Source organism: Uncinocarpus reesii, genomic scaffold, assembly GCF_000003515.1.
Source record: "Uncinocarpus reesii 1704 scaffold_4 genomic scaffold, whole genome shotgun sequence".
Taxonomy (NCBI): domain Eukaryota; kingdom Fungi; phylum Ascomycota; class Eurotiomycetes; order Onygenales; family Onygenaceae; genus Uncinocarpus; species Uncinocarpus reesii.
Window position 1 is genome coordinate 184,507 of NW_003052497.1, and position 24,358 is coordinate 208,864.

The following is a 24,358-nucleotide window of genomic DNA, read 5'->3' on the forward strand; positions in this document are numbered from 1 at the left end:
AGCCGAGAGGAGACGATCTTCAATGAAGCTAAATCTGAGGAGAAAAGACCTTCATGGACGAATCTCACTACTCCGACTTCATCTCTTAGCTAGTGATAATCCAGCCACGAGTGCTGTGCTGTCCATCTTGTGCGCCTGCTGTGGTTGGACTGTTTTTTCTTTCGTGCCATCTCACTGCCCCAACGCCTGCTTGCATTCTCTGTCCCGGGTTTCTGTTTGTTTTTTCGCCATCCTTCTTTGTAGCTGGTTGGTCTGCTATGACGTTGAGAACTACAGTACAACATTGCAGGATGACTCGCAAGGATGCTCTCAAAATGGCGTCTGCACTTAATGAGCTGATTTAAGAGAGACCTCACGTTGGTCGCGTTTGGCTGGCAGCGTTGGATATCGCTCTTCGCGCGTCGTATACGGCCCGTCCGCCAACACTGTCGGGGATGACGAGAGGAATAGTCAGATCCTCGGGATTCTCTGGGAAGACCGCTTTGAGGATAACATTCCCTACAAGCCATTCTCAGAGTGGCAGGATATTGGCGATGAAGTCTTCAAGGATCTCATCCGGGGTTTAATGAATCTGGACCCTGCAAAGCGAATCACGGCGCGTCAAGCACTGGAACACTCATGGTTCGCTAACGTTTGATATCGGGACGTAGTGACTGCCGCCGGCTTAGCAGTGCGCAAACACTAACCTCCAGAGCCTACTATAGGTATTACCAGTAGGTTCCAGTACAATCGCCCTGTGACCTTTTGCCTATCAGCCCACTGGTCTATCAATTCGAGCTGTAGTTCGCAAAGAAGGGACTTGGTGGATGAAGGATGGCCTACACAAGTCGCGCTCTGCTTCCACCATGTCTCCTGTTTACAGTCAGGACTCTAGCTAGGCCCAACCTTAGTAAATTGAAAAGTATAGGGCTGCCTCTTATGAATGGTTAAAACATAATAACACTCCCTCAGAGTACCTTGACCTCCACAAGGAATATAAGAACAGATTCCTTTGGAGAAATCCATTCACATAACCAAAGACTCAATTTGAGGCAGCCGTTCTGTCCACCTGGTCGCCTCGGCCCCGTTTCCTTGCCTTTCACCACTGTCCCAGAGCGCCTTCAAATTAGCTAATCCAATTATGATATTCTCGAACCCGATCGACCCGTACAGCCCTTGCAACTTGCTCGTAAAGAAATCTCGATCTTCGTCGGTGCTGCTCTCTGCTGCACCCATAAAGTACACCCATACCAGCGTGTGTGAGCCCGGAGTGTCAGCGTGGATCTCAGATACCAGATCCTTAAGATGCTGCAGGCTTGAGGACGGGGAAGCCGGAGTGGTGGAGGTATAATGTGGCGCCCCGTCGTCAACAGGATTTGAGGAATCAAGCAGGCCTAAGGCGCGTCGAAGGTATATATCCGTGGCATGTGAAATAGCCGCGATGAGGAGTGAGACGGTGAGTTGGCGAGAGACATTGGGGTTGTAGCGGAGGGTGTGGGAGACAAAGTCGCAGTAGAAGCTGACGCCTTTGCTGAGTGCCTGGATACCTTCGGATTCGCCGAGGAATGGACGCCCGAATAGTTCAATCCTAAAGGGCATTTTAACATTCGGTATTCGTAAATTGGGTAGTCGGCTACTTACATTTTAGTCTGTTGCATTAAGAATGAATGCACTTCCGACTCCTCGTCGTACGAGCCTCGTGCATTTACCAATGACATCAGCATCTTCAAGAGATAGGTAAAGTCCGATCCACCTCGAATCATCTCTCCGGCTAGCAGTAGAATAATCACGGCCCAATTCGAAACGCTTAAAACGTCACCCCAATCATGCTCGTCAACTAGACGCTTCAGACTAAAAATCGATGCTAGTCTCGCTGCGTTTGCTGCTTCTCGCAGCTCGGGGACTTTGGAGCTCAGATGTAACGCCGCCACGAGGCAGACGGCTCTTTTGATTTCTGGGTCCTGGTGTGCTAATGGGAGGAAGATGCGCCTATAGCCGTTGAATTCGCTGTCGAGAGGGACCATTGCAGGGGCAACAAAAGCCGAAACTGGATAAGACCATTGGTTAATTCAATGAAAGCCATAACTGTCACCAGCCTGCAAAAATAATTTAAAAACCTTACAGTGCGAAAACAACATCTGAGTCTTCCCATCCAGGATTTGGATTTCCGGTACTATCTGTTGCAGGTATTCCGTGCGATCATCCTTATCCAGAACAGGATACGCAGTATCACCCCACGTAGCGCATATCAACGAGGATTCTGCATCTGCTACTGGCAAGGAACGATCCAGTTCTTCAGTGTAGCCTGGAATTATCGGCGAGGCTGATTTCCTCGGTGTTGAACTTCTTTTAAGCTTGTCAAGGCCCTCTTTGTCGCTGACGTCCAATACGGGAATCTGTCGATTCCTGAATTTGCCTCGCGATGCAATCCCTGGGCTAAACCGGTACCGAATCCCCATCCCGGAGCACACAAGTCCTTTCTTTGCGCATTTAAGACAACGGGGCTCCGTCATGTCGCAGATGATACGCCGTCTGGAGCAATCGAAGCAGCCTACCAGCCCAAGTCAGCAAAACGTTCGGTGTATTTGAGCAACAATCAACCTTTGCGTTTCCCCATGCCGGCCAAAAGTGTGCCCAGGACGTCCAAATCACCGAGATCGCGCTATAGAATCGAGGGGGCAGTCAATATGTTCGTTCAGTTCACGCACTCGCTTTTATATCCTGAACCATGTCGTCTCATTCAGACCCAGAGACTCAAAAAGCAAGACAGAATTAAGCAGCAAGATCAATTTCGATGGACAAGCTAGCACATGACTGGTTAATTGAGCGAAATCAGTTCCCGTAGCGAAATCCAAGCTCCAAGGCCTAGATTCGGCGGGATAAGCTTCTTTTAGGCAGAGAAATGCGCCCGTCGCCCGAGTCGCAGAGCATTTTCACAAGGAACGTCATGCTACCCCACTCCATTCGCCAACGCGGGGACTCTCGCCTCGCCTGGCTTGGGTGAGGTTGAGATCTGGTCCTTTTCCCGGGCGGAGTCGGCAACGAAGTGAGAACTCAAGGGTTCCCCAGGTTCTGGGTCTTTGGAGCAAAAATGCGGGGGAGGGGTAAACCTTGTCCTGAATTATGGGCTTTAGGGCTTAGGGTTTAGGGTCAGGGGCTTGCAATTGGACTTTGGATCGGAGTTTCATATAACACAGGTAACTACGGGAGTAGCCAGGCGCTAAAAGGGAGTGTTCATATAGAATTATGCTTGGAAACATTAACTTGGATCCTACAATCTGGGTCCGGGGTGTGGGGTGGGGGTCCACTAGCTCCTGCTGGACCATCTGCGCCGCCCTGGCCCCTTCTTCAATCGCCCCGTCGATAAACCCGCGCCAACCGGTGGCCCAGTCCGAATTAGCAAACAAAATATTGCCATGACGAGCACGAAGAGCGTCTAAAAAGGTAGTCCCAACGCTTGGGGCAAACATGCACCAGGCTCCCTGTGAGTACTCGTCCCGTGCCCAATTGTGGAAAACAAGGCGCTGTACATCCATAGGGGCCAAATGGTTGAAAGCTCCCTTGGTGGTTTCGATGTCATCTTCAGGGTGCAGAGGGTTCAGGTCTGCACCAAAAGCAACAATGTGGGTGTTTCCTGCAGGGGTGGTGCCGTCACCGAAAGCATACACCAGCTTGTCGTATGGCGCGATGGCACTCCACGAGCGAAGGTCTCGATCCCTAATCTCTGCGTGCACCTTGGAACACAGATTGATCTGGCCAATCTTGACGGCCTCTTGCTTGGCTTTTGGCAACGGCGGGTCAAACGCTATGGTACTGAGAACGTTAAGCGGGATTGTGCAGACAAGCCTTGAAGCGGTAAATTGCCTGCCACTCTGGGCAGTGACTTGTACGGTTTTGCCGTTGTCCTTGATGGCGGTAATGGGACAGTTGAAGATATATGAAAATTTTTTAGAGCCAGCCGCCTCGTCGAAAAACCGTTTCGCAAATCCAGATTGACCGCAGTGGAATTTGAAAGTCACGCATGTGTCGATGACTCCCTGGTAAGTGTAGAATCCCAACGCCCACCACCGAAGGATATCATAAAATCCAGTGTTCTCTGGCGTCCCACCGCTGCAAAGCAGAACAAATCCTTCCAATGCAGCCTTCTCTGCTGGAGTCAGGTCATCTTTGATCTGCTCGATGCGGTCTGCCATGGAAAGCTTGTCCCATTTCGCAACGTCGGGGTTGTATGCTGGGGTATGAGGGAAGGGCATCACAGTACGCCCAAGGTTGCCATCAATATCGACAAATTTCTTGACTGCACTCTCTAGAAGTTTGTCCTGAAAGGATGTCAGTATGGATTTCTTCAAAGGTGCACTAATTTCGGCGACATACCTCGGCTAAATGGCTCATAGTCTTGACGCCATCGGAGGTGATCAATTGGAAATGGTTGACACCTGTGGTGTAATTTTGCGAGATCTCAAGTTCATCCTTCATGTTGTAATGGTATACCTCGCGGAAAGTGTGTGGTTGGGTCCAATGGACCCACGTCCCACCCAGCTCAAAGGCATATCCGTTGATGTTGGAAGACCAGGTGCGACCGCCGATACGGTCACGAGCTTCCAGGAGAAGAACGTTCAAGCCTTCGCGAACAGCATTTCGAGCAGCGGTAAGGCCAGCGTATCCGGCACCGACAACGATAACATCATAGACCTGCCGGGGGGAGTTGACGTTTGTTTCCGGCCTGATAGCGGCAAGTGTCGGAAGGCCCTGGCTCACGCCATCATGAGGCGTCCAGTGATACCCGTCGCGAGACTTGGGCAGATCGGAAGGAAGAGGGCCGCGCATTGTGAACAGAGGGTTTAAGTGCTTAAACTGCGAATTGAAGTTCTGAAGCGTGGAAAGGAGCAGGACGTGCCGTTGGAGGTATATTTATAACTACCAGGCAGGCTAAGCAGAAACATAGTCATTGGCAGAGTGTTGCCCCCTCTGTATACCTTCCGTGCCTGGATAATGATCTGAGAAGGCCATCGGCATTGCACATGGCTTCCGCAATCTGTATCCTATCGCAACACCGTGGTGGAGTATATCCATCGTCTCTCTAGCAGTCCACACCAAAAGGCCAGTGGAATATAACTAGCTGGGCTGCTGCGGCCTGTGTGTGCGTCTCTGTGGGTTGAGCTGCTTGTCTGAAGCCGTGGAAGGTCCATCAAGCGGGTTTCTCCTTTTATGCCCCGAATCGGGTTTAGCGCACCCTTGCCTTTTGACTTCGCTTCAACCGCCAAACGTCCGTCCATCCAACAAGCATCGACAGTCCAAGCCTGCGCTATCGTGGTATCGATGAACTCTACTCCGTACAGCTGGGCCGATGGGGAATGTGGCGCTCAAAAAGGACCTTGATGGCCACTTTTCGGCCATCCTGGCGGCAATGCTTTCCGACTTCTGCCCGGTTCGTTGCCAGATCCCCACGAACAACTAATACCAGTGGTTGCCGAATAACATTCCTCCCGGAGCTTTTAACTCTCTTTATTCTCTCGCTTGGGTTAAATTCCATTTCTCAATGAGGCAGCATTGTCCTGCGGGGTCCATCACCCCAGAATTACCCCGGATTTTCTTCAGATGTTGAGCTCTGGTGCTAAGCCCGGCTAGCCCTTGAACTTTGCAGTTTCTCTTTCTGACTGCTCTTCTTGTCGATTTAGCCCTCGATTTGGCAACTCAGGCCAAATCGCCTTTATATAATATCAAAAACTCATCCTTCTGTCTCAACTGTTGCGATTATATAGACGGCCTGGTGCCTGTTTACTATCCTACGGATATCATCAAATCACATTCACACTAATGGATTAAATCAATTCGACGTGCAACAGACAGAATAGTTAGCCACATTCAACATGGTCAGTAGCGCCTCTGGAGATCATGCTTCGGTAGCAGAAAAAGGTACGATTCACCTTTGACTCACCCAAACCATGTAAAACAAATGTCGTTAACGTCCCGTTCTAGGTATTCCTGCAGAGACAGTAAATCATGAGGGAGAAGCACTGGCAAGACTCGGCTATGAGGAGGTGGCCAAGAGAGATATCGGACTCTTCACCATTCTCTGTACAGGGTGGAATATCTGCAATGCGTGGGCAGCTATTGCCGCTACCATCGCGATCGCGATTGCATCCGGAGGTACAGTTACGATCATTTACGGTATCATCTTGGTCCTATTCCTAGGCGGGTGTAGTGCCGCCAGTCTGGCAGAACTCGCATCGGTATATCCTACGGCCGGTGGCCAATACCACTGGACCAGCATTCTTGCTCCCCAGAGATTCACTCGTGGACTGGTATGATGCCCCTAAATCAATATTAAAGCCGTGTCTCATATTTCATAATAGAGCTATGCATGTGGCGCTGCGAACATTTTCAGCTGGATATCAGTTTGTGCGGGCGTTTCTATCATCGTGCCACAACTAATCCTAGCTATGGTTATTTTCTATAACCCGGGTTACGAGCCACAGCCCTGGCATTACTTCCTATTATATCAAGCTGCGAATTTCGCTATTGCTGCCTACAACATTTTCATGCTTAAACGGACCTCCTGGATTCAAGACTTTGGTTGTAAGTACTATAATCGACTCTTGCTTGAAAATTATACTGATGTTGCGGCGCAGTCACCCTAACCACGTCATCTTTTGTCGTTATGGTCATAACTTGTCTCGCTCGTTCAACTAACAAACAAAGCAGCGATTTCGTTTGGACGGTGTTTATTAACAATTCTGGGTGGAGCTCCGATGGGATCGTTTTCCTTACCGGTCTGGTATCGCCGAACTATATATGCGCCGGCATTGACGGAGCTATTCATCTTGCAGAAGAATGTTCTAACGCCTCAGTCGCGGTGCCTCGAGCGCTGATGGCGACCATAGGCGTTGCCTTCCTAACATCATTCGTGTTTGCGGTTTCAATGACATATAGCATGGCAGATTTTGACAAAGTCCTTGGAACAGCCACTGGGTATGTGACTCTATCCATAATTCGACGTACGGTAAGAAGCCTAATGATACAACGCAGTGTCCCCATTTATGAAATATGGCACCAAGCAACGCGCTCCGAAGCTGCTGCCACTGTTTTCATGGTTCTTCTTCTAATCGCGGTGCTCCTCTCCCTTAATGCTTGCCAACAAACCGCCTCCCGCTTGACCTGGGCTTTTGCGCGCGACAACGCCCTTGTCTGCTCTAACTTTATCAACCGTATGCATCCAACTTTACATGTTCCTGTCTGGGCTATCCTCGCCAACTGTTTCGTTATCTTCATCATTGGTTGCATCTATTTGGGCTCTTCAACTGCTTTCAATGCCCTCATCGGGACTGGCCTTGTCCTGCAGCAAATCACATTCTCTATCCCCATTGCTCTAGTATTATACAGGAAACGGGCGTCTCGCTGGCTCCCTTCAGATCGAAAATTCAATCTGGGCTTGTTCGGGTGGGCGGCGAACGTTGTTACATGCGCCTTTGGCATCTTGGTGCTGGTGTTTTATGACTTTCCTTTCGTGATGCCAGCTACGAGTGGGAATATGAGTGAGTCCCGTCCACTAATATGGAGCTATCTGAAGCCCATCATTGCTGACTACTTGGATTTAGACTATACATCAGCTGTGTTGGGATGCATGGCTATTTTTACTGGGATAAATTGGATTTTCTATGCTCGGAAAAAATATCACGGCCCGCGAATTGAATAAGCGTATAACTGTAGCTTGGATACAAAGGTCAAAGTCAACGGGGCAGGCCAGTTGTGACCTCTATTTATCTACCCGCTACTTGTCTTTCAGCAAGGGTAGAGTATTTTTGAATAAGATTGGAGATTCTCTTGCTTTAATACCAATGACTTTATTTTCTTCCTTTCGATAATATTATTTTCCGCACGTTTTTCTAGACAATAAACTTCATTGTTAATCTCTTGGTTCGAGCACAGGCTGGAAAGATTCACCAGCACCCATGCAGAAAAATGGGCTATTAGTGCTTTTGTTGCATATCTAGTGGATACAGGTATTTTTCTTTTCCCATAAGAGAGCCCATCCAGCGGCTCATGATTACAATGAGCAACTACTGGAAATTAATATACAGATAGAACATAAACCCGGCTTCCTTTTTAGGCGTCACATCTCGTCGTACACAAACTCAGTCGACCACGGTCAACATGTCATAGGCCTCGTGCCCGATGGTTTTGATCATGATCGAAAACGGTGTGATTTTTGCCTTTTTCTTTTCCTTTTCGTCAACCAAGCTCCAATCCTCGTCCATCTGGGAATCCGTGTCCGCTTCCTCCTCCCCATTAGCGCTCACTGAGCCAGTCATGAGGAATGTTTTCAGCATGGCTTGATTGTTCCCACCGACGAGCGCAGTTCCTGGCATATCTTGGGTAACCGGAGTATGACGGGATGCATCATTACTGAGATTCCAGTAGATCACTTCGGGAACTTCATACCCAGCCGCTGCGAACTCCTTGGTGATGATTTGATGATGGGTATCCCATCCGCTAGAGGGCTCATTGGCCTGATCGAATTCCATGTCGCTGAACACGAAAAGTCTCTTGACCATATCCTCGGGCTTGACCTTGTTGGACACAGCTAACTCCAGGATGAGTCTGAATACTTTGAGGAAATCGGTATTCAGTGAAAAGGAAGACGATTCCAAGGCGACAACCTTTTCCCGTAGAGTGCGGGAGTCATGAGGACCACCGATATTGAGGATGACGGGGAATTCAGAGAAAGTTATTATTTTCCCGCCGAATGGTGGCTGCGTGATATCTGAAATGATCAGGCTAAGCCCCATCGCAATATCCATCAAATTGCATCTTTTCATAGAGGACGAGTCAGTCATGGACCCACTAACATCGCAGATTGCTATGGAGCTCGATAACGAACCACAGTCTTTGATGCGTTGGAGAAGAGCATTCCACTGCAGGTTGATTACGATTTCAGTGGCACTCTTGAGCCCATCTTTCTTGATTTGCGAAATGAGCTGCCCAGGCATGAGGACAGCGCCAGATATGCTTGTCTTCCCGTTCGCCACATCCACGAGATATTGTTCGAATCGTTCGGTATCCTTTTTCAAGAAAAGATCTTTGTATTGGTCCATGGCAAGAGATGGAACGCGGTTATACTTGATATTCGAGAACGTATTCGCGGATATATCGCACTCGACGCATTGTAAAACGTTACGCAATTTAGATGTAGCTCCAAAACGGTACTGCTCTCGTGCCATCTTTAGATACATTTCCCGCGTATCGTTTGGTTGGCAAATTTGTTCCTTTGGAAACAGAATCTCGGCAATGGTCGTCGCTATACGCGTATGGTTGTCGTGAAATTTCCTAACAGACGGAGCCCATTTGCCACAAAGGGAAACTTGACTTTGTTGTTGCTTGGTCCCTGTGGCTAGTCGCATATCTTTCTGAAGCCTTTCGGCAAACAAGCGTGCCACGGTTAGATGGAGTGCTCGGTGGAAGGGGTCATTCGATAGCCGGTCTATGATTTTCTGGTGACGCTTCTGCTCTTTAATGCGGCGCAGCTCCTTTGCGTCCCGGCTTTCCCGTTGATCGCGCTCCAGGCTTGACTTGATTCGACGCTCCCTAGACGCTGCCAGGCGTGCTGGTTGTTCGCTGCGGGCCTTGGTCGATGAGCGTTTTCTCCTCTCCTCTCCCCTTCGTAATTTTCCATATTTTTTCTCGGACTGATCAAGCTTAGTATAACAACTTTTCTCAAGGACCTTTCGAGGGTTGGTCATGTTTAGTTTTCCGTTTGCGGATAGAGCAAGGAGGTTAAGAAGATCCTTCCAGTAGCCATGGGAGACGCCATGAATAACCTCATAGTCATCTAGGGCGGCACCGGTCTTTTCCACGGTGGCTATCTCCTTGTCCTGTGAAGGCTTAGCGTTTTTCTCGATGACAGGGCGGAATAGCCATTGCAAGTTGATCAAGAGGGTTCGCGGGTGGTGTTCCTTCAGCCAGCCCATGGCAATGTAGAACTTGTTTCTGCTTCCCTTTCCGAGGTGGATGCTTCGCGTGTTCCATATTATTTTCAGACACAAAAGTGGGTTTTCCTTCCAGGCTGCCTTCAGTTTTTTAGTGAGTACCTCCGGAGCCCATTCCCCATCTAAGCTATGAAACAAGTCAAGCAAAGCAGATTCTGTCGAGGCAAAAGTGAAGCCACCATTTTCTGTAATGGTACGATTGATGGCGGCGAGTTGGGGGAGATACTGAGGGTTTTCGTTGAGGGTTGCTAATTTATGCAGTGCATCAGCCAATGCGTTCCCAGTGGTTTCAGAGGAATACTCGTCGGTTGATGATTCCATGTCGTGTAGTTCGGGGTTGGATCCAGCTGGGGTGGGCAGTAGTTTGCAGATGTATTGTTCAAACTCCTCAGGACCTAGGCGCAGGGCTGGGTCTTCGGGCAAGAAGGCTGGAAAGCTAGAGGCCATGGTGCAGCCATTCTTTGCGACTTGCTGGACAGGAGAGGTAGGTTCCATGGTTGATCAAGCGAGCTGACAGACTTGAAAATTAAATATGGAAGACAAGAGATTTGGCTGGAATAAATAAGATGAGTGGTAAAGGTAGGCAAATTCACAGGTGCTCTTGACGATCGCAAACACGATTTTTGGTAGAGAAATGAGGAAAAGCAGTAGAGCTCCCTCCTACGAGAGGTTTATATACATCCATGGGGCCATGGATGCGGTTGGCAAGCACCGTTATAGGGAAGAGGGCAATGGAACGGATTCCTAAAAGAGTCTCCGACAAACTCAAGGTGAGTCACTGGGAGGAAGAGATGGAAGAAATCAGCCAGCATGATATTTTTTCTGTTTTTTTGGATGGTGTATGCCGGTCAACAGGAGGTGGTGAATGAGTGACTGTGATGTTTGTGATTTTTGTGCCAGGGGAAGATCCGACAGAGGGGACAAGCCACTGGTTCTGTGGAAACACGAACAGAGTAGTTAACTAGTTAGGTAACTGGCAATTGTTTCAAGAATTGTTTCAGGAAGAGCAGCTTGTTCACCTGTTGGGTTGACACAGCCATCCAACAAGAGGCTTGCGGTCAACTAGTAACTAGGGTATCAAAACCGCAATAGAATCTCACACCAAGACTGGCGGTGATGGAAACACTGCTTCTGATCTGTTTGAAGCGCCGGCGAAGATGTCTTAATAGGCTGTCATCACCGATTGGTGGGGTGCAGGGCTTTTCCTTTCCCTGAGATAAATTAACAAATCGCATTTGATCTGTGGTTTAATTTTAGGCATTCCCTGTCGCCCTGGGGTGAGGGATAAACGAAGAAGAATAAAAAGTCTGCGCAGAAGCGATTGTTGCGACAAACATCCTGTCCAGTCAGTCCTTTACTTCAGTAGATTCTGTGAATCTACAGCCACTCCTTTGATAGGGAATACTTTCGGCTCATTTATCATTTGATATCACTGTCTCTACCCTTCACGCGCTGACCCCGTCTTCTACAATGTTGTTCAGGTCTGTTCTTCTGCTCACCGGTGCCGTCGCGGTCTCCCATGCGCTCGAGTTTGGCGCCGCCTCCCACCAGCAAAATGGCATGAGCGGTCTGATGCGACGCTCAACCCAGTGCAAGGATGTCGCGGAGCCAAACTGCCAAAACTCCTGCGGGCCCGAGTACAAGAGCTGCGTCCATGCCCACATGTGCTTCAATCCGAGCAAGGGAGAAACTTGCTGCCAGAATGGAAGTGAGTGTTTAGCGCCCGGCAATGCAGCGCGCAAAGATAACCCAGACTTGCTGACTATGCGCAAACAATACTAGCCTTCTGCCCACCGGGAACGTACTGCGCGGAAGGCGGCTGCTGTCCCAACAACATGACGCTGGAGGAGTGCCGGGCGATCAAGACCCTCACCCTTGCTCGTCCGACCCGCTCGACTGAGGAGACCACCACCAGCACCACCACCACGACGTCCACCTCGACCACCGTTGTAACCACTTGGGTCGAACCCGAGCCCACAGAAAAGCCGACCGAGGAGCCCACCGAGGAGCCTACCGAGATGCCCACGAGGGAACCTACGGAAGAACCCACGACCAGAAGCCCTCCGCTCATGACAAACCCAACCAGCGCATCTGGAACCGGGTCCTACCCGAGCACGACTCCCGGGACCAACGCAACCATCACCATGCCGGAGCCGCCGCCACATCAGACAGATAGCGGAGCCGGTCGCATCGAGGGTGCTGCAACGGCGCTGGGTCTGGGTCTCGTCGCGTGCTTGGCTGCCTTCATGTAGACTAGGGTTAGCTTGTACGAGTATGCATGGTCGGACAGTGTGTTGTGACTTTGGGACTCAACGTCCATGAATCAATCCACGATATATGTATGGAGTATGAACTGGAGGAACTTGGCTCAAAGGCTCAAAATGGAAAACTTGATTATATAAGCTGTACCTGCCAAGACAATTCGGAATATCAATTAACCGGGAGCAAACTAGTTACGTCATGTGCCAACCAAGCAAACAAAGCAAACCGCCATCACTTCCCCGTCAGCGCGCCCGTGAGCGAGCCCAGCCCAAGGCCCTCGAGGACGCTTTTGAGCCCCAGACTGCCGAGGAGCTGGTCCACCAAGCCACCAAGCCCCAGGCCATTGAGCTACCTTGACATCAGCTTGCGAAAACATGTAGGTATCTCCCGTGGGGGCAGCGAATAACTCACCAGTCTTCCCACAAGGCCGAGAACACCAGCCAGCAGCAATCCAACCGCAGCCAGAATCTGCCCCAGTGGCTCTATCAGAGAGTAATCGCTATTCAGCATTGTCCCAGACACACCATCCAGTTCACGCGCCCGAGAGAAGCCAAACTCACCAGTCAACAATGCCCACAGCGGATTCAACTCCTTCTTCGCGTGCGGCATCCCCGCCACCTTCTTCTTCGCATTCTCAATCGTCTGCGTGACATTGCTCGTCAGCTCCTTTAGCAGATCCGCCAGTCGATGCTCCTCCGGCGACGCCTGCTGCGCCGCGGTCTTGTGCTTTGCGTTGGCCGCGATCCGGCCATCGGGATCGAGCGCGCGAATCGCGCCGTTGGCTTCCTGCAGGATCTGTCCGCCCTGTTCGAGGAGGGGCTTGACGGTGTCGACGAGCTTTTGCTCATCGCGCTCGTTTTCGGGCTTGCGTTCTTCGTTGTCGATGGCCTGGTGGGGTGGGTGGAAGTAGATCAGTGGACTGGGGGGACTCGATCTAATCCAGTTGTATGTTCGTACGCACCTCTGTGATCATCTTCAGGATGGGCTGGATCTTGTCAAGCGATTGCTGGATGCAATCTGCCATTCTGATGGCGAGTTTCTTGTCATGTTCGGCTTGCTCTTTCTCGTCGGGCTTTTGGTCTGTCTTCTGCTGTGCCTGCGGCTCTGTGGCCTGCTGCTTGGTTTCATCAAGCTTCTGCGTTGCGGCGGAGTCAGACATGATTCTCAGAGCGGTGGTCAGATATCTAACTATATTCAATGAAAAATAAAAAATATATTCTCAATATTATCTTCAATTCAATCCAAACCGATAACTGAACCCAATTGCATCTCCAAAACCAACAACTATATTTATACAAAAACAGGCCCACTTGCTTGCCCCATCACCTTGGAACCGCATCTCAGCCCTATACTCGTCCAAAAACCAACCGGTGACGATCCTCTGCATCCACGTTTTACGTCACTTCAAAGCCATGTGCGCCATCCGTCGGGTCCATCCCCACACCTGGGCCCATGGGAAACAACAGAACCCGGGGGGATGTTGGGGCGAAATCCCCAAAAAGCTCGAAACCCGCGATTATCAGGATTTGCGGCGGGAAATTGCATTGACACTCCCGTCGATCATCCCTTGCGTTGCGTCATTCTCGACAGGTACCGGTACTTGGGCGAGTTGAGATGCTGAGATCATTTGTGATTGGAGAGAAATGCTGTGGCATTAAGAACGAATTTATGCAGATGCTTTGATTTTCGGTGGATTGTTGATCTACGGATAACTAGCCGTTGCACTCTTCGTTCCACGCCGTACTATATAGACTTCGTAACACATAAACTGGGCTCATCGAGACGAGACCGTTTCCATATCTACTCCATGCTCGCCAGGAACATAGAGATTATTCATCCTACACGTTTGCACATGTCCTGAGCCCAATAGACACAATATCCCACCTCGTTCCTGGACTGAGGGATCATGCAGTCTCCCTTTTGGGATTCACGGTGTTATTGATTTGGTAGACTTCGACCTCATTGCCTGTCTCACTGCTCAGCAGCTCCCTCAAAAAGTAACACGCAAGAAGAAGTATTGCGCCTCCTTTATTACTTTGTAAGCCCAACAGACGCAGGGTCTCTTACATGAACGTAATCATAATCTCTCCCTTAATCTTCGTTTTTAACAAAACCTCGATTTCGAGATTCAAATCCAGCTTGATCCGAACTTCGCGTTCACTCGACGATGGTTCTTCGCGCGTAGGCTCCTCCGCCTCATCTTCAGCCTCACCAGTCTCATGCGGCCGTGGAGACACCTCATCTTCCGCAGCTTCAGCAACCTGCTGTTTGCCCTTCTTCTTTTCCTTATTTTTCACTTTCTTCTCTTTCTTTTTGCTACCAGCAGCTTCGTCGGGCGAGCCGTGTACCGTCTTGATCGTGATGGGTTTTCGATTCTGAGATGTCGACGTCCTGCGGATATTGAATGCCTTCACTCCAGTTTCAAAGGCCCTGTTAAGAGTGGGTTTCGTACTACTCGAAGCAGGAGACGCAGCCTCCTCTTCCTGCTCCTTAGGCCGCAACGGTAGCCCTGTCTCTTGCCGTGCGTGTTCCCTTTCCGCCTCCTGTTCTGGAGCCCTCTCCATTCCAGGCTCTGAAACCATAACCCCATTCACTTGATCCCTCTCCTGCTCCTGCTCCTCCAGAGCACCTTCCCAAACAGATCCTCACTCAAGTCCCTCTGTATCACCTCCTCCACATCCCCCTGCTGCTGCATCCGTCTCCGCATGTTGCTTCCCTTGACCGGTTGTTGACTCACACGGTCCTTGCGGTCCATCTCCTCCAACCATTCTTCATCGTCCATTATCATCGCCTTGCTTCTCCGTTTCCTCCCACCCCGTGGTCGTCGCCGTCGGTGGCCGGTAGAATCCGCAGATTCAAATGATGCACTCGATCGAGCTGTTGGAGACGGTACTCTATCCGCTGGCACGGGCGCAAACGTCGTCGTAGATGGAACTAGAGCGGGATCGGGAGCAGGGGTGGAAGTATAGGCGGGTGGAGCGGTGGATGGCGTGGAGGGAGGAGGGACGTGGGTGTTGTCGACACTGTCATGCTTGAAATCGTTCGCATCCGGCGCAACGATGTCTTGGGAAGCCTTGTTTTGTTTGTTTCTTTTGCGGTTCCGATTTTTGCGGCCGCTTTTTGGCCGCGTCAAGGGCTCTAGCTCGTGTGCCGTACTGTCCATGATGAATGGAGGACGACGTCGCTTTGGAGGAACGGGACTGATTGGTTTGCAATAGTCTCTTTTGATTCAAAAAGATGAGTTGCCAGGCAAATTTCACCTCATGGTAACTTGAAGCGTGTCACTGTAAATAGGAACTGCTGCTGGGCAAAAGTATTTTTTGACTGTGGCAGGCGCAAGTGTTGATTAGTCAGCTGGTTAATTCACTAACTACTGAGCTTAGCCGAATGTGGTTAAATGCCAAGTGACTAGTGTGTTTGCAAAATAGTGCGGTTAGACGTCAACTCATGCAAAGATCAGAAAAGATTGGCTGTGCAATTGGCATTTTGATTAAGATAACTCATTCCAAATGCCAGTTTGGAATGAAGGTATGTATTTACAAGAAAGGAAAAATCTAAGTATCCATCGGAACCCAAGTCCAAACCCAAACCCAAGCCTGAGCACATTCGAATCACCCAGCGATGATTCGTCTTGATGTAGGAGTTTCCAAGATTTATCTGCCGCTGCCGTTGTAAGCGAGCTGGCTGGTGGTTCCGGGTCCAGCGTTGCGAACGGCACGGATCGAGACCTGCTTGATGCGGTCGCAAACACGGCTTGGGTGGGTTCGCTCAATGGCCATAATGTAAGCTCCCAAGCCAGCAACGTGAGGAGCAGCCATGGATGTGCCAGACATGGTGGTGGTGCCACCTCCGGTGCGGGTAGAGAGGATATCAGAGCCAGGGGCAAAGATGTCAACTGTATTAGAAAGCCATACTATTAGCATTTGCGAACCTCAAGAGCTCTACAATGAAGTGTGACTTACCAACTCGACCCCAGTTGGAGAAAGAGGAGCGGTTGTCGCGGATATCGGAGGATCCGACAGTGCAAACGTTAGGAGCAGAGGCAGGGGAGTAGTTGCCAGCATTTTGCTGCAACAGTCGTCAGTATGTCGGCAATTCACAGCAGGGGATCTAGAGGGGGAAAGCTTACGTTGTCGTTACCAGCAGCAACGGAAAGGAAGATACCGGCGCGAACGCAGTTTTCAGCGGCATTGTTGGTGGCCTGGGAGTATCCACCTCCCAAGCTCAAATTCATCACCGCGCGGCCGAGAACATTGTTTTGTCTCGCGTGTTGGACAGCCCAATTCATGCCCTCAATGATGGCTGAGTTACTGCCACTGCCTCTGTTGTCAAGGACCTTGACAGCAACAATGGTGGCCTTTTTGGCAACACCAAAAGTGTTTCCGGCAAAGGTACCAGCAGTGTGGGTTCCGTGGCCGTTACCGTCGCGGTTGTCTCTGTCGATGGTGTTGGTACCCCAGATGGCACGACCGCCAAAGTCCGGGTGGCGGATATCGATACCGGTGTCAACGCCATAGATAACAATGCCCTGGCCCGCAGAGTCATCATAGTGGTAGTCGCGGCTTCCTGGTCGTTGGCTGGAAATTCTGCCGAGACCCCAAGATGGAGCGTTGCGTTGCGTAACCACTCCCTGAATGGTCATTCGTTGATTGGGCTCGACATATTTAACCTGGAAAATCAGTTAGTTCAGTATTCACGAATTAAGGAGGCGGCTGTAAGACGCTACCTTGTCATCCGCGAGAATCTTATCCAGAGTCTCATGGTCGAAGGCGCCGGTGTAGCCCTTAAATTTGCCAATGTCAAAGGTCGCTTTCACTCCGGTGATTGTGGCGTTTCGGCGGGCGTTTCCGCTGTTGTGTGTCGCGCGCACCCACGAGACATGGGAGTTAACTTCGGACATCGGGACTTCATCCTTCATAACCACAATGTACGAGTCATCGATGACATCCTGCTTGCTCTGGACGCTGAGGAGCTGCGCAGCCTCGGCAGCGCTCAAGGCTGCAAAGAGGATAGACAGAACTTTCATGGAAACCATTGTTGCTCGGCAAGGGCGGTGGTGCTGGGTTTGGATGGGATGATGAACATCTCTCTCGAGGGAAATGCGTCCCTTTTATAATTGCACGCATCCATTGAGCTGCGGTCTAACAACGCAGTCGACGTTGAGTCCCCGAAGTCCCCTCCGATGAAACCATTTGATAAGATTTCATTACTGAAGGATTCATGTTCTCCTCCTCGAGAGGGTCCATCGGCGAAGCCGTGAACGGGAGCAATTTGGATGGTGCATTCAATCAGAGGTACCTTGGGGCATTCCAGGGAACACCCTGGAATAGAATAAAACTCCAGTGGTCCTGGTCAGACGACAACTTTGCCACGGTCTGCAAGAGTTGGAGGTGAGGATTGGTTTCTGGGCCTTGAACTCAAAGTTAGCTCGCAGGAGATCGGCAGGAAACCGAGAGCACGTTCCCCAGGATTGAGAATTCACAAATTTATCGCACGGGAGCAGGAAGCCTTGCTAGGATAAACAAAAGGACAATATGGAGATAGCGACCGTTCATGAAACGACAGGGCGCCATGTCTGGTGGGCTGGCCCTTCAAACAACTGGGTGAATGAATCTGCCAGCTTGGCGTTTAAACTATTTGTCCCTAGACGAAACTTCGATAATAGCAGCGGCTCAAGAAGGCGCAATGCACTAACCACATTGACCAAGAAGCAGAGTGCAAAAGCACAAACATAGAGGTGCAATTTTCGGCAGCATTGTTGCCCGAACTTGCATTAGTATCATTCCTGCAATCACGGCAACCAGAGGCGCCACTGGGGAAACCCTGGATGTCGAGATGCCTTTCCTGATCCGAGTGGGTAAATGGGCCGCTGGCAGGGATAAGGCCATCGGCCCATCGACCATCGTGCAAGGTGGGGATTCTGTGAACGTTCGAGAAATTTGAGCTTGGTAGTGCTGAGCTCCACGGATCACCCTGGGCTAATCAACCATCCTCGTCGCAAATTGCGCACAAGCCATCGGCATCGAGGCATTGGCGTGTAAGATGCAAGATACCCGCCAAAGTGATCTCCAAAGGATCCTCGACTAGGAGATTCCGGCTCGGCATCTCTAGAAAAACGGAATAATTCGGGGGTTTAGGTCCGAAACGATGTGATCAAAGATGACAGGTTTCTTTGGCCATGGTTTGACGCCGGATGATTCCAGGGGCACGAACAAGGCCAAGCACACCCTTGACCAAATGAATTGTTCCGAAGGCGCCGATAAAAAGGGTCTCCGGTGATCTCGAGGTAAGATTCGCAGGTTTCACTCGGAAACAACCTCGGGGATCCAGTTTCCTTCACATGTTGAAGGCATATAGAGCGGGGGACTGAAGCAAGAGTCCTGTCAAGGACCTCCCTGGTTCAACGAGCAAAATTAAATATTAGTGAAGTGGTCGCATCCACCCCAGCGGCAGTTCGAGTCCGCTGGGCGTTCGGACGGTGGTTGTTGAAGGTGGAAGTTGGAGGTCAAAGCCCCTTTTTGGCGCGTTTCAGGAACACGAACCTTGGCCATGACTAAGCTGTGGCTGCAAACGGTGCAAACACGCTTATATAATCAGCGATACAGGCGATGACCTCATTCTGGGGACAGCCACAGCCGCCAAGCCACACATAGCGTGATTTGCGGATGGATGTACACTACTCCGTGCATAGTGTTACTCTACTTAGCACTACTGCGGACATCTCATGAAGACACGAGAGAATCCACGACGAGACTAATGCCTCCACAAAACTATATTCCGTATGGGAATGCATCTTTTCAACGTCACCCGCCTTTGGGATCCCATGGATGCAACATCCATGAACATTCAGGATTCCTGCTTTCTTGGTCAGGTCGCCAACTTTCCCCGCTCTTTGGCATTGCGCACTGAGCTCAGAGCATACCCCACCATGATTGTGTGGACGTCTTGCATCACGGTGGGCGATGGGAAGACTCCAACATGATTCCCATCGGATCTGGTTGACCAGGTGGCGGATTTGGCCCGGATTCCAGATGTCGTGGGTACATGACGACGAGTTTTAGCCGGCCACATTAAGTATATAAACGGCCGTGGATTTTTCTCCTGTTGCCCTTCAGACATCCATCGGAGCTTTCTTTCAAACCACTTATCGAACTTCAATTGACGCCAAGTTCATCTTCATAAACAAAGTTTTCTGTCTCGAAACCTATATTTTAGACGAAGCGCTCGTTCCATCCCACGAAAATGGCAGGTCTTCTCGGCGGCGGCGGTGGCCAGCAGGGTCAAGGTCAGCAGGGCCAGCAGGGAGGTCTCGGCGACCTTCTCGGAGGTGTAACGGGTGCCGTTGGTCAAACAACCCAAGGCCTCGGTCAGGGCCTCGGGCAAACCCTTTCGGGCGTCGGTGGTGCAGTCGGCCAGACCACCCAGGGTGTTGGCGATGTTGTCGGTGGAGCAACAAAGGGAGTCGGCGGCGCGTTGGGCGGCGGACAGCAGCAACCCCAGCAGGTTCCTCAACAAGCAGGCCAACAAGTTCCTCAGCAGGGCCAGCAACAGATTCCTCAGGGTCAACAACCCCAGCAATACTCGCAACAACCGCAGTGAATTGGATCGTGAACGATAGATCTACAAACCGGCGCAAAATGAACTTGTACATGTGGATGCGCGGATGGACATGGGTTCCTGGATTGGATTTTGGGCGTGTGTGATCGCGTTTTTTGGACCCTTTTTACGGCCTGTTTTCCGTTGGTTTTGCGCTATGGTTACATGGGAACCGCTGTGTCGATATCTTAGTTTGATTTTTACTAGTCCAATCATATTCGATGCTTTCCATGGGAATGCACAAAAGGTATCATGCATCGACTTCTCCATACTAGATTTTGCGGGGAAATCACAAGCGCAACGAACGAGTTCTTTCATTTCTTTATCGATTCCTCATCATCTTCTTCTGCAACGGGCGGGATTCTCATCTCTCTCCGCACTAACTCCACCTCCATCACTCTTCGATCCAACGGCACCTTCTCCCTCAGGCCATCATCATCGTAGTCAAAATACAACCCCCAGCCCACCAATCGCCCCTCCCCGTCCTTTTCCTCGGCCACCGCAAAGCCCTCCCATCCGTCGAATGTCACACGGCGATCGACCGGGGTGCAGTCCCACGGGCCCAGCATCTGCCCTTCGGACTCTTTCTTATTGCCATATTTCAACTCGTAGGTATCTGCATCGACATAGATCCAGTTCAGGAGCGGCGGATCGGTGGTGATGGTGCTCACGAATCCGTCGCCTTTGCGCCATTTGTGTTCGGGATGCGGGAAGAAGTAGCCTTCAAAGTGGTGGGCGTAATGCAGCGACTGCCTGAAGCGCGCGGCATCATCTTGGGGTTCGTCGTCGTGGTCGTCTTCGGGGGGTCGCGTGGCTACCCAGAGCTATTTATGTCGTCGAGAGAGTCAATAACCAGTTCCAACGGGGTGAAGCAGGGAACGGTACCTTGTGATCTTTGAGCACCACAAAACACCCGTCGACCTCCTTGCTCTTTCTCGATGGGTCGGAGCAGGATACTATCAGGTTGGCTTTCCTGCCTCGGTGCTCTTGTCTTCTTTGGCTTTTCTGGCTGGAGCGGATGGCTTCAGTTGTGCCGACAATCGCTGGACAAGCTGCCACTGCCGTTATGACGCCGAGGACCATCTCAGTGCTATGCGATTTCAAATCTCCTTATAGACGCTTACAGGCGACGGGGAATGATAAGCTTGTCAGAGGTAAGAGGAATGGGAGCTGCATTCAAATTCGATGCTATGTACAGTGGCCCGGCCTGCAGCAACTTGGTGATACCGAGACAACTGCGAATATCAAGTGATACTTGGGGCGCCCAACACGGGAACAACCCTTTGCCCCTGATGTTAAAAAAAAAATAGCGAATTCCGAATCTTCAACGCGCGACGATATTTTCCCGAGCGCTTTCAAAAATGCTGGCGACAGCACACATCGCGGAGCGGCTAGCTTTGTCGATTTTTGACATTTCATCCGCGTCTCGCCGTCAGCCCTACTGCGCATGATGATATCACCCACACCCCCATCGTGAAATATTTCCAGCCGCCATTCGCCAACTAAGGTACAAGCACTTTTTTCGTGGCAACTTGACGGGTAATGTTCCCTGCAACTGGCCCTGTCGCCTGCTTTGATGAGGTCAAGCTCGAAAGACTCCAGACATGCGCGGTCTTGGCACGCCACACCCTGACGTCATGCCTGGTTGCGCGTAGGTTAAGGCGTGGAAAGGGGACGGCGGACACTCGCTATATCCACGGGCCAAACAGCTGGGGATATTTCGCGTATCGAGTGCTTTTGCTCCAAATTTTCCCCATCCGGTTACGTAGGGAGACTGGGGCAAAAGTAGAAAAACTTGAATGCGCTGGAGATCGGGATGTATATATTGCAGCCCTGGGCAGGACTGGTCCTTTTTTTAGACCATTTATTTCCATCAGTCGAACATATTGTACATCCTGATAAACTAGCTGTCTCTTATTTTCATTATACTACAACGAGATCGTTGAACATATTGCTGAATTTACGAACCCGCCATAGAAAATGTCTGACTCGTAAGTCTTCCCTTAGATCAGCCCCTTTTCTGCTCCACCCAGCGGCTGATAGCATCCCAGTACCGATCGAAAAGGAGATGCCTACGAGGTTCAATCAGAGTCCGAGTCTGAACCGCAACAACAGCAACAGCCCAACGGCACAAATTCCATGCAGCGCGCCCCTCAACAAGTACAGCAGCAGCAGCCGCAACAGCAACAACAACAACCTTACCCATATCCATATGCTCAAGAGCAACAACTTGCTGAAAGCGGCCAGAGACGAGGCGCCCTTCGAGAATCGAGAATTAAGGACCGCCCACAGCCCAAGGAGACGCGAGACAGCAGCTTGAAGATCAAGATCGAGTTGGATCTCGAGGCTGAGGTTGACCTGTATGCGCGAGTGAAGGGTGATGTGACTATCGGATTACTGTGAGGAAAGAAACCTGCGTCTGGCGGTGTAAGTTGGTTCGCGTCGGAGGAGGACAGTTTGTAGTGACTGACTCGCTCTTGTCGTGCAGCAGATAAAACCCCTTTTTTGTCCGAAGTTTTGCGGTTTCTTGTTTATCTCGTCGGGCGAGATATACAAAGCGTTCCTTTATGACGACCTGACACCAGCTTTATAATTTTTATCTATGTTATGACGATTCATGCAGCCCTGGACTTTTTGCTTTGAGTTGTAAGATATCAGCGATTGCAATATAATAGTGATTATATCGCAGAAATAACTTGCGCATATTGGCTTCCGAGCTTGTAAGCATCCAAACTAGAACATAGCCTTCGTAAGTAGTCTAGTAAAAATCTGAATAGCCGGATCCTCCCAGCCGTTCAATCTGGAAACAGTGGCGGTTAATACTCAGCTGAACCTCTTTTGTGGCAATTCCCCCTTCGAATGCTCAGGTTCGTCATCATCTGGGATGTTATATTGATCCAAGGATCCGATCGGTAGTTTCAGAAACATGTGCTTGTTAGTCCACCGAATTTGGCTCTCCTTGAACTTCCCAGCGTCTGCTGGCGGTGGAGGCGGGTCTGTGATTTTGGTAATCAGATACGCCGTTGACGCCTCCGCCACTCCATAAAGGAGGACGCCAACCAATGGGATCTTGATCAGTACGTAGAACCCAAACGCAAATCCGAACAGCACGCCCTCACGGTCTAAAAACCACTTTCTTCGCTGTTGTTTGGTAAACCTAATGCGAGCGAAGTATGGTTCCAGCTGGGATATATTTTAGTCTCGACAAAGACAGTGGGAAAGCACGTCAAGTTTCCATACCAGTTCTCTCATCAAGCTGCGTGATGCAAAGTAGCTTTGCAGAAACACAACAAGGTATCGTCTGGGAAAGACGAGCGCAGATCCAAAGATAAAAGTTGCTGGCACGGGTCCCACAGCTTTGTTAAAAGTGTAGAAACTGGCTGCGGGAAGCACGAACCGCCCAACTACCGGCAACAGGGAAAGCAAATAAACGGCGAGGGATAAGGCGGTTCGCCGTCCATACCGAGTAAAAAAGGACCGGAGTGCGGCAGCTGTGTCGCCGACTTGCCGGTCACGTTTATTTGAATACAAGACCAAATTCGGATAGTACATTGCCCGTAGTTTCTCCGGGTTATCGGACTTGTGTTTTTGGATATATGTCGAGTCTACCCACCTGACGGATTCCATAAAACTAGATTGGATGGTCAATGAAAGCAAACACGCTCGCCACGGCTTGTACTCACACTTTATCCAGGGTCGGTGTGAGATATCGCATCAGCGTCATCAGCAGAAATGGAACCTGCAGCACATAGTTGGCAATAAAGTCAAGCCCACTGAGTAATTTGTCGTCCCATGTTGCGGCTTGAAGGTCAACCATGAAGGAGACTATCCATATGATAGACTTGATCATTATAATCTATGAGTGGTTAGTAAACCCATGGTGGAAGGAGAAAAAGCTTGAGTGCCCTCACCGGGATGGAAACGATCATGCGGATTGCAATGCCAGCTACCACAGCAAGAGCAGCTTGTCTGTAGTGCTCAGATGTAAACAGCTCCGGGTTCTGGAGGGCTCGATGTGCTAAATTCAAGATCCCATCAGCCGTCACGGTTTTACAACCCAGGTTTGAGATGCCAACCTCCCACAAGAGTGAGCTGTGCTCCTCGAATGATGGCGTTTGGCTCAAAATTAGCCATCATGAACACTTGATGCAGTTGAGATCCGTTGATTGCCAAAACATCTCCTCTCGACGGTTGCTCAACCAAAAGGGTAACCCAGTCCTCTGGTTCTCGCGTCTGGCACGTCATCGGATTACATATAATCCGGACTCCGAGCAAGCTTCTCGGACTATAGTTCACCCGAGATGTGCTTATTAGTCAGCGCCAAATAGTTACATAAGCAGTGTAAAAGTTAGTCCGAGAATTGCCGATAGTGACCGAAGCGCCTACCCAACAAACCGACTATTCCTGATTTGGCACCGCTCGGCCTTCAACAAAACGTTGAATTATTCCGGAGCTGTTCATCATTCTTCCTCTCAACCCGCCTTGCTCCAATCGCTCTCTGTACGGATTCTCTTTCCCATACGCCCTAACATTCT

General features: G+C 50.4%; 13 protein-coding genes across 13 annotated transcripts; 5 read left to right on the top strand and 8 right to left on the bottom strand.

Annotated features, from left to right (window-relative positions):
- Positions 1 to 1,005: 1,005 nt before the first annotated feature.
- On the bottom strand, positions 1,006 to 2,492 carry UREG_06165 (uncharacterized protein; the record flags this gene model as incomplete). The annotated part of the gene is made up of 3 exons (XM_002583152.1): positions 1,006 to 1,567; positions 1,621 to 2,026; positions 2,102 to 2,492. The coding sequence occupies 3 exons, from the start codon at positions 2,490 to 2,492 to the stop codon at positions 1,006 to 1,008; spliced, it is 1,359 nt and encodes a 452-aa protein (XP_002583198.1).
- Positions 2,493 to 3,116: 624 nt separating this feature from the next.
- UREG_06166 (monoamine oxidase N) lies at positions 3,117 to 4,806 on the bottom strand (the record flags this gene model as incomplete). Its single annotated transcript, XM_002583153.1, has 2 exons — positions 3,117 to 4,298; positions 4,354 to 4,806. The coding sequence occupies 2 exons, from the start codon at positions 4,804 to 4,806 to the stop codon at positions 3,117 to 3,119; spliced, it is 1,635 nt and encodes a 544-aa protein (XP_002583199.1).
- A 1,043-nt stretch (positions 4,807 to 5,849) lies between these two features.
- On the top strand, positions 5,850 to 7,675 carry UREG_06167 (uncharacterized protein; the record flags this gene model as incomplete). Its single annotated transcript, XM_002583154.1, has 6 exons — positions 5,850 to 5,895; positions 5,959 to 6,284; positions 6,336 to 6,558; positions 6,612 to 6,951; positions 7,009 to 7,514; positions 7,578 to 7,675. The coding sequence occupies 6 exons, from the start codon at positions 5,850 to 5,852 to the stop codon at positions 7,673 to 7,675; spliced, it is 1,539 nt and encodes a 512-aa protein (XP_002583200.1).
- Positions 7,676 to 8,114: 439 nt separating this feature from the next.
- UREG_06168 (uncharacterized protein) lies at positions 8,115 to 10,460 on the bottom strand (the record flags this gene model as incomplete). The annotated part of the gene is made up of 1 exon (XM_002583155.1): positions 8,115 to 10,460. The coding sequence occupies one exon, from the start codon at positions 10,458 to 10,460 to the stop codon at positions 8,115 to 8,117; it is 2,346 nt and encodes a 781-aa protein (XP_002583201.1).
- Positions 10,461 to 11,435: 975 nt separating this feature from the next.
- On the top strand, positions 11,436 to 12,584 carry UREG_06169 (uncharacterized protein; the record flags this gene model as incomplete). The annotated part of the gene is made up of 3 exons (XM_002583156.1): positions 11,436 to 11,673; positions 11,748 to 12,195; positions 12,419 to 12,584. 3 exons carry the CDS (start codon positions 11,436 to 11,438, stop codon positions 12,582 to 12,584), a joined length of 852 nt encoding a protein of 283 aa, XP_002583202.1.
- Positions 12,585 to 13,161: 577 nt separating this feature from the next.
- On the bottom strand, positions 13,162 to 13,386 carry UREG_06170 (uncharacterized protein; the record flags this gene model as incomplete). The annotated part of the gene is made up of 1 exon (XM_002583157.1): positions 13,162 to 13,386. The coding sequence occupies one exon, from the start codon at positions 13,384 to 13,386 to the stop codon at positions 13,162 to 13,164; it is 225 nt and encodes a 74-aa protein (XP_002583203.1).
- Positions 13,387 to 14,290: 904 nt separating this feature from the next.
- Positions 14,291 to 15,390, bottom strand: UREG_06171 (uncharacterized protein; the record flags this gene model as incomplete). The annotated part of the gene is made up of 2 exons (XM_002583158.1): positions 14,291 to 14,856; positions 14,877 to 15,390. The coding sequence occupies 2 exons, from the start codon at positions 15,388 to 15,390 to the stop codon at positions 14,291 to 14,293; spliced, it is 1,080 nt and encodes a 359-aa protein (XP_002583204.1).
- A 490-nt stretch (positions 15,391 to 15,880) lies between these two features.
- Positions 15,881 to 17,262, bottom strand: UREG_06172 (uncharacterized protein; the record flags this gene model as incomplete). The annotated part of the gene is made up of 4 exons (XM_002583159.1): positions 15,881 to 16,122; positions 16,190 to 16,295; positions 16,357 to 16,896; positions 16,954 to 17,262. The coding sequence occupies 4 exons, from the start codon at positions 17,260 to 17,262 to the stop codon at positions 15,881 to 15,883; spliced, it is 1,197 nt and encodes a 398-aa protein (XP_002583205.1).
- A 536-nt stretch (positions 17,263 to 17,798) lies between these two features.
- Positions 17,799 to 18,170, top strand: UREG_06173 (uncharacterized protein; the record flags this gene model as incomplete). The annotated part of the gene is made up of 2 exons (XM_002583160.1): positions 17,799 to 17,830; positions 17,942 to 18,170. The coding sequence occupies 2 exons, from the start codon at positions 17,799 to 17,801 to the stop codon at positions 18,168 to 18,170; spliced, it is 261 nt and encodes an 86-aa protein (XP_002583206.1).
- A 1,299-nt stretch (positions 18,171 to 19,469) lies between these two features.
- Positions 19,470 to 19,826, top strand: UREG_06174 (uncharacterized protein; the record flags this gene model as incomplete). Its single annotated transcript, XM_002583161.1, has 1 exon — positions 19,470 to 19,826. One exon carries the CDS (start codon positions 19,470 to 19,472, stop codon positions 19,824 to 19,826), a length of 357 nt encoding a protein of 118 aa, XP_002583207.1.
- A 311-nt stretch (positions 19,827 to 20,137) lies between these two features.
- Positions 20,138 to 20,906, bottom strand: UREG_06175 (uncharacterized protein; the record flags this gene model as incomplete). Its single annotated transcript, XM_002583162.1, has 2 exons — positions 20,138 to 20,647; positions 20,709 to 20,906. 2 exons carry the CDS (start codon positions 20,904 to 20,906, stop codon positions 20,138 to 20,140), a joined length of 708 nt encoding a protein of 235 aa, XP_002583208.1.
- An 897-nt stretch (positions 20,907 to 21,803) lies between these two features.
- UREG_06176 (uncharacterized protein) lies at positions 21,804 to 22,226 on the top strand (the record flags this gene model as incomplete). Its single annotated transcript, XM_002583163.1, has 2 exons — positions 21,804 to 21,814; positions 21,875 to 22,226. The coding sequence occupies 2 exons, from the start codon at positions 21,804 to 21,806 to the stop codon at positions 22,224 to 22,226; spliced, it is 363 nt and encodes a 120-aa protein (XP_002583209.1).
- Positions 22,227 to 22,646: 420 nt separating this feature from the next.
- UREG_06177 (uncharacterized protein) lies at positions 22,647 to 23,957 on the bottom strand (the record flags this gene model as incomplete). Its single annotated transcript, XM_002583164.1, has 5 exons — positions 22,647 to 23,006; positions 23,064 to 23,454; positions 23,507 to 23,679; positions 23,735 to 23,841; positions 23,900 to 23,957. 5 exons carry the CDS (start codon positions 23,955 to 23,957, stop codon positions 22,647 to 22,649), a joined length of 1,089 nt encoding a protein of 362 aa, XP_002583210.1.
- Positions 23,958 to 24,358: the final 401 nt, after the last annotated feature.